The sequence below is a fragment of the Bidens hawaiensis genome, unplaced genomic scaffold, assembly GCF_021521415.1.
Source record: "Bidens hawaiensis isolate Kalapana, Puna unplaced genomic scaffold, B.hawaiensis_p1.1 tig00041217_1, whole genome shotgun sequence".
NCBI classification, from domain to species: Eukaryota; Viridiplantae; Streptophyta; class Magnoliopsida; order Asterales; family Asteraceae; genus Bidens; species Bidens hawaiensis.
The window spans coordinates 1-8,318 of NW_027497300.1; the positions used below are offsets into that span (position 1 = coordinate 1).

General features: G+C 33.3%; 1 protein-coding gene across 1 annotated transcript; it reads left to right on the plus strand.

Annotated features, from left to right (window-relative positions):
* Positions 1 to 1,329: 1,329 nt before the first annotated feature.
* On the plus strand, positions 1,330 to 6,184 carry LOC143592777 (uncharacterized; the record flags this gene model as incomplete). The annotated part of the gene is made up of 6 exons (XM_077072609.1): positions 1,330 to 1,477; positions 1,518 to 1,618; positions 2,897 to 3,070; positions 3,159 to 3,265; positions 4,282 to 4,595; positions 5,574 to 6,184. Coding segments are annotated over 6 exons (1,455 nt in total), but the record flags the coding sequence as incomplete, so codon positions are not given.
* Between the last annotated feature and the right edge of the window lie 2,134 nt (positions 6,185 to 8,318).

The following is an 8,318-nucleotide window of genomic DNA, read 5'->3' on the forward strand; positions in this document are numbered from 1 at the left end:
AGGGTCAAAATGGATCACTTGAAATTCCACCTTCTTATATCTTATTTTCGGGTTAAAATAGGTCGACAGATTTAAAGAAATGTGTCGACATGGGTTGGTGTCCTAAGAAAATGTGGCAGGTTCGGGTCGAAACAAAGATTATATGATTATAAATTTTATAGTATGGAAGTGATAAGTTGAATGATTTGAATACTCGGTGTGTTTGTTCTTCATTAAATCATGAAAATCTAGAAATGAAGATTATAATTTATTACTCGATTTTACAAGATTATTTTATAAAGTTTTTGCAACAATATTTTGATGATTTTATGTTATTTTAAGTTGATGCAATGTCTTATAATTGAGGGTTTTGCTTGAGTTCTAACATACATTTTGATTTTTGATATCAATTTTTTTCCTTACACAATACTTGGCATTATCAAATTGTAATACCTGTTGATTGTAATGATCTTGTTGTTATCTCATATGGAATACTTGTTGATTACTATGATCTTGTTGATATCTCATATGTTATGAACTTAAATTTGCTTGAATTATAAATTTAACTATAAAAGTCTCAACTTTATCGAATTAATGATTCATAAAAGCCACCGCTTATTTGGCGGTGGCGATGAATGGTATTCTACAGCTGGAGTCGTGTAAGGAAAGACTTGTTGACTAATTGTTCAATGTATCGTCACGAACATGTGAACCTCTTTGTGAAATGTGTGACTTGCATAGTCGTAAGATTCACGAAACAACTAATATGGTAGAAATTCATTGTATCATGACACTTGTAAGAAGATTGTTTTATAGTCGGTGGTGAATGTCGTCATACGAAACTAACTTGTTCTATATTTATTCACCCATTTAATTTTATCTGACGTTTGCCTTTGAATATGTGAATTGCATGCTTCCTTAGAAATAATTGTTGATAAGTTTTGAGTTAATTTGCATGTTATAAGCTAGTTTTGCATATAATGCAACTTAGGGGCTATTTGGTAATCTTGTGCTGAATCCATAAGAGACATGATTGATTAAGAGGTAGCCTCTGAATCATTCATGTTAAGAGGTGTAACCAAACACACTCTACCTCTGACTGGACTGATTCAGAGACAGTCTTTTAATGGAATCATTAAGAGGATACTAAACAACCCCTTACTTCCTAATTGTTTTTTTTTGGGGGGGGGGGGGGGGGTGTTCGACAGGGGTAAACCTTTCCTCTATCTCGGCTCATTTGTTTTTTTTGACAATGTTCAATAACACATATAAGATGTTACATTTTCAAAGAGAAATGTTCAACGACAATTTTGACATGCCACTTACGTTCTATGTTTATAACTTGAATAGCAACCAAGGCTTGACAACGAGCTTCAAGTCCTGCAAAGTCAATACAACCCACTTAATGAAGAAAGCCCATTGGGCTTGCGGTTAAAGAAGAGTCCATCATTGCTGGAGCTAGCTCAAATGAGGCTCAACCAAGGCAATGCAGACAATAGTGATTTGCCCGTTGAAAATCTTGAAGCAGAAATAAAGAGAGATTCAAAGGCAAAAACGCGGGGCCCGGGCCCCAAGTTCCATTGATAAGTTGAAAGCCTCTCATTTTCCCGCTACACGTTTAAGGATCGGTCACTGGGAGGTATTTGTATTGGATCTGGTCTTACTCTTATTATTTAGATGTCGCAATTTCGACCCATTTAAATGTAAACAAGTTGATTTGGGTTGTGTTTTATTTAAAACTGTTCAAATCAACAAATTCAGCTACAAGGGGACGAATCAAAAGGGTCAACAAGTCAAACGGGTCAAAAATTATTTGTATCGGATTTGGTCTCACTCTTTTTGATTGAGAGGTTGCAATTTTGACCCTTTTTCTTATGAGCCTATTGATTTGGATTGCGGGTTATGTCAAATGGTTCAAACTTCAAAATTAACAAAGATAGCTACACGGGGATGGATCAAACGGGTCAAAATTAGCTTGAACTCTAGTTTTAATGTATTTAACCTCCTAATTCTTTTGCTAAAATATCTAGATTACTACTGTAAACTATATATATATATATATATATATATATATATATATATATATATATATATATATATATATATATATGGTAAGGATCCTAAAAAAACCATTGGCAAATTGAGAACTTTGAGAACCATTTTAGACCACTAAAAAAATCCTCTAAAAAATATTTAAAAAATTATAAAACAAAAAAAAGAACAAAAATTTTAAAAAAGTAAAAAAGCCAAAATTCTTATATTTCATTCCGGTTTCATTAAAAAAAACCGAATTTTTTGTTCTTTTTAATTCGTATTATACCTATACATATATGTATACTTTCATTTAATCTTTAGTTACGTAATGCACATGTATGTACATTATCATTTATCTTAAATTATACAAATGTGTATAGGAAAAAAACATGTGTGTACATATTATACATATATGTATAATAAAAAAACCGATTTTTTTAATTCGTATTATACCTATACACATATGTATACTTTCATTTAATCTCTAGTTACGTAATGTAGATATATGTACACTATCATTTACCTTAAATTATACATGTGTATAGGAAAAAAAAACATGTGGTACATATATGTACATATTATACATATATGTATAATTTAGCTAAACTGAGAATTTTTTTTTTTAGTTTTTTTAGAAACCGGGATGATGAATAAGAACTTTGGTTTTTTTACTTTTTTTATTTTTGTGTTTTTTTTTTGTTTTATGATTTTTTTTATTTTTGGGTTTTTTTGTGGTCCAAAATGGTTCTCATAGTTCTCAATTCCCAAAAGTTCTCACATGATCCTGATTCTATATATATATATATAATGCATTGGTTTTTGTGGTTAAGCGGACTTTTGTGGTTAAACGAACTTTTGAGGTTAAAATATGTTTTTTTGGCAGTATGTGTCGAAGCATGAAGGCGATCTAGTGGCAAAATGTTACTTTTCAAAGCATAAGCTTGTATGGGAAGTTCTTGATGGCGGGCTAAAGAAAAAGTTTGAAATCAACTGGGCTGATATTGTGGCCCTTAAGGCAAACTATGCAGCTAACGAGCCTGGAAATTTCACTATTGTGGTGAACTCTCGTTTCCTTGTATACTCTTGTATCCGTGAATCTATTAGCCGTTTAATTTCTGTTCAATGTTTTTATGTTTTATTGTCAGCTTGATAAACCACCAGTTTTCTTTAAAGAAGTCAACCCGCAGCCTAGAAAACACACACAGTGGCGGTCCACTACTGACTTTACAAAAGGCGAAGCAAGCACACAAAGGTATTGGTTTACCAATACAAGTTCCTAACATTATTATTTTATTGGCTTTGAATTCAAAGGTGGATAATTCGACCCGTTTTGATTTTGAACGGGATGATTTGGGTTACGCTTTATCTCTAAATGGACCTAACATGTGAAATATAATATAGCTTAAAAGGAATGGGCCGAAAGTGGCCCAAAGATACAACTAATGCATATAATCTCCTAAATCATTGTATTTTAACACACTAGATTATTGTTAAAATAATATAATATAATATTTGTAATCATATATGATACATTAACCAGTTAGGGTGCAAATGAGTCGACCCTGAGCTCAGAAAGTTTCAATATTTTTAAAGCTCAAGCTCGTTTCATGACTATGTTTTCAAGCTCAAGCTCGGGCTTGGTTCGTTTATTAATAATTCAATAATTCATTAACTAACCAACTTGTATACATTAAAATTATTATATATATATATATGCTTTATATCTATTATTTGTATATATAACGTAATATGCATTATTTCATTTATTTGTTACTTTATCATAGTTATAGCTTTGTATGTAATAATTATTATAAAATATTTATTTAATATATTAAATAAAAAGTATCTAAGTAATAGGCTTGTGGCTTGCGAGCTAGCTAGAGCTCGTTTAAACTCAGCTCGATTCAAACTTTTAGCGAGTCAATCTCGAGTAGCTCACAAGCGGCTTGGCTTGTTAATGAGTCGACCTGAGTTGTGCTTTATTACAAAGGGGCCAAGTGAAAATTTAAACCGAAAGGGGATTTGGTCAAACGGGTTGAAAGTCGGTCAAGTCCTACTTTTAATGCATATAACCTCGTAAATCATCTTCATCTAATTATAATTCTGGTAATATCCTAACTATGATCATAAATCATATTTAACACATTTATATTTTATATCTTATAGAAAATGGAAAAGAGTGTTTGGGTCACTTGAGTCTCTTCGGTATACACTAAAAATGACCTGTTTCAACCCAACCCGTATTTGACCCGTTACCTGTTTTTGCAGGCAACATTTTCTACAATGTGCACCAGGCGTGCTCGACAAGCATTATGAAAAGCTGATTCAGTGTGACGCCCGGCTCAATTATCTGAGTCAGCAGCCAGACTTCGTCGTAAACTATCCGTTTTTCCCGCCACAAACTGTCATTAATGATCAAGACATGTTGGGAAACAGTGTTTTCAACTATCCAGAAATCTATGGTATTTCAAATATGACATCACCGTCTAACTTACTTGCTTATTCATGTGGAACCGTTGAATCGGGCTCTCTCGGTTTCATCCATCAAGATAACTCTAAAGAGACCCAGTCTTCAAGTTCAGGTACCGTTTCTGATAAAAGAAATTGAGGATTGAATAATAAAAGGGTGGGCTCGGGCTCGGGCTCGGCTAGTTTACAAACTACAGAAATTTTAATTTATACATATCATATGTTAAAAACTTGAGTTTAATTTAAATGAGCCACATGAGTGAGCATACCGGCTCGGGCTCAACTCGTTTATCTTAACGAGTTGAATTGTTGAGCTCGAGCTCGGCTCCTTAAAAGAACAAGGCTAGTCGTTTATTTTTAAAATTTTTTTTTATTTTTTATATTTCTACACATTAATATATGTAAAGCAAAAAATAATTTTTTAAGATACACATTATGCAGAATTTACAAAACAACAAAATTTATAGTTTATACATATTAAAATTTGGGCTTTAACTTTAACGAGTCAAACGAGGGAGCTAACGAGCGAGCTTATCTTGGTTTGGGCTCGATTCGTTTATCTTAACGTGCTGAAATGTCGAGCTCAAGACAACTCGTTTATTTTTTTTTTAAGATTTAGATTTGTATTTACTCTACACACACACAGATGTGTGTGTGTGTGTATTTGTATATATATATAAACAAAAAAGGTATTTTTAACATACACAATGCAAAATTTACAAATTACAAAATTTATTATTTATGTATTAGAAAATTTGGGGTATAATTTGTACACATTAAAACTTGTATTATAATTTATACATACTAAAAGGTAGTTTAATTTGGGCTTTAATTAAAATGAGCCAAACGAGCGAGCTTACCTAGGCTTGGGCTCAGCTCGTTTACAGATGGGCCGATTTCGAGCAAGCCTCGATCCGTGAACATTTTGGACAAACCCATCAAGATGTGTGGGTCAGACACGTGGTGTAACGGGTCAAAATAGGTTTGGGTTGAAACATATCATTTTTTAGCACGAGTCCAAACAGGCCCGGCCCGTTCAGTTTGGGTTGTGTTGACCTGTTAACACTTTTATTTATTTATTTATTTATCAGGTATGTCTATGGACATTGACGGCCAAACTGATATGAATCAATTGTATACACCCACTTTCCAGCCAAACATATCACTATCCGACCTTGTAAACCACATCGAAAACCTTTCTGACCAAAATACCCCTGGGAATGTACCATTTTCCAATAATGCCCCTGGCTCGGATTACCCGAAAGAAATGTTAGAAAGCATTTCACAAATCCTACTTAGCGACAACCACTTGACCACAACTTCAGATGAGAGAACCATCATGTCAAGAGTCAACTCCCTCTGCTGCCTTCTTCAATACCAAAACAGTCAACAAACCGTAAATGACGATTCTACCCCTCATCAAGGCGGAAATGACGACTATACCCCTGGTTCTGTTACTATTCCCATGCCTGTTAATACAACACCAACAGATTCTGTTAACCAGATGATTAGTTCTACTGCTGGTTCCGGTACTCAGATGGCACCGCAAGATGGAAATGACAATTCTACCCCTGAGTCAAACCGGGAGTCGGGTATTTCTCGAAACGACTCATTTGCTGAGTTGGTGCATCAGCTTCCGCGCATAGCGTCTCTCCCCAAATTCTTGTTTGAGATTTCTGAGAGCGGTGAGATATTGAAGTGACGGGTGGGTGTCTCGTGTGTTTTGGGGATTTAGAAGTGTTGATTCGAGCATTCATGAAAAATCCCCAGAGCGTTTCGTATAACAGCTTATGCAGTTGTTTATAGTTCTGTTTATGTTTTAAAGGAGTTGTTTATGTTTATGAAACTACATAAGATGTGTGACATATGGTGTTATATATAAATATATGTATATGGAGTTACATTATAGTTTGGTATAACAGTTTATGCAGTTGTTTATAGTTCTGTACTATTTTAGTTGGTCAAAATGGATATGTATGTGTGTTGTTGCCACCAACTGCAGGCGAAACCAATTTGATGCTCATTTTTCGCTAAACATGTTACAACATGAACATATTTCGGTTAGAACCTAGTATGACACGTTACTAGAAGCGGTATGGTTGACTAAGCGGGCCGCAAAAATAGTATTTGGAGTTGCTTTTGTGCATGAACTCGTAATAGTTAGCAGGGCTAGAGCCATGACTTGAGCAACAACGTAAGGAGGATATTTCTTGGTTCATATCCATCTTCATGAGTCGAAGTGAAAGCGGGACCGTCCCTTAGAATCGTGTACCTTTTACAACTTTAAAAAGTGGAATATATAATATATAAACAATGGAGAATAGACATTAGGCTTGAATCTTGATTACTTAAAAGATTTTAATTGTTCTCACATATTAAGCGCGCACATATAGTCACGTTTTACTTAGTAAGCATATATAGATCACTACAGTGGCGGATCTAGACATAAATATCAGGGGTAACGTTTAAATTTTTTTTTTTTTTACCGTATTTCATACAATGTAAACGAAACAAAAATAGAAGCATGATACCTGAGGTGCAAATTTCTCCTATACGGTTTTTTAAAGCTTGAAATTGAGCCATTACACCATATTCTTTTACTTTATCGAACGTTTCTCTTTCGCTGCATAAATTAAAGCATTGTTCAAATACTTATCACTCATTCGCTTACGCAAACCCGTATTGATAAGTTTCATTTTAGAAAAACATATTTCAACGGTTGCGGTTGCGACTGGTAAAACTAACGCTAGCTTCAATATTTGATTAACAAAAGAAACGTGACGTGTTTTCCTCTTTTCACCATTACACGAGCAAGGTCACACATTTACCCAAATATGAAAATATATCATCTTCCTTTAAAGTGTGATAAAAGGTCATACGATCACTCAAAAGACACCATATTTTTTCATTACTAAAATCATTCGGATACATTTCCGAAAATGCCACTATCTTAAATATGTTAATCTTGGAAAACGAATCTCAAGATTTAAACCAAACATATTTTATAACAAACTAGTTAAGACCTCAATAAACTTTTTTAAAATTTTCAACCTCAAAATGATGATTATGTTTGTTTCTGTTTGATATTTCTCATTCAAGCAAAAGAAAAAAAAAGAGTTAATGCTTTCTATTTGCTTTGGGCTAAAACTTTGTTTGGGTTTTATTTGATTTTAATTTTTAAAATATGATATTCTATTGAGCTTGTTTATGCCTGAGTCTGTTTCTGTTTAATGTTTATTGTTCATACAAAAGAAAAAAAAAGATTTGTTGTTTTTATTTGCTTTGAGCTACAAATTTGTTTGGGCTTTATTTAATTTGAACTCTTAAATTGGTTGGCCCTTTAACAAATAGGGGTAGCGTAAAAAAATGTCCAGGGGTAGCGAAATACGCAAACGACCCAAAAGAAAAAAAATTACACAGCCGACGAAAAGTTGAGAGGTAGCGGATGCTACCCCTACTTATTAAGTGCATCTGCCACTAGATCACTAGTTTGAGTCCCATGCATTACACGGGCAATTGATGAAAATTTTAACTTTAAGCATTAATTGAAATACAGTCAATAAACTGATCATATGTTATTAATACAATTACAATTTACATTGAAATTACATAAATTACATAATTAAGATTACACAAATATGTTATAAATAAGTAAAACCTTCCTTGTACACTACATTTGTGATTGTATTGGTCGGTATACATTATTTATCAAAAATCAAAATCTTTAGTTCATGTCTGCTTATAACTCTTGATAAGGTAACATATAGGTCTGCTTATAACTCTTTTGTGTGACAAATAAGGTTCTTCAAGTACATGCCAACCCTAGATAAATTAAT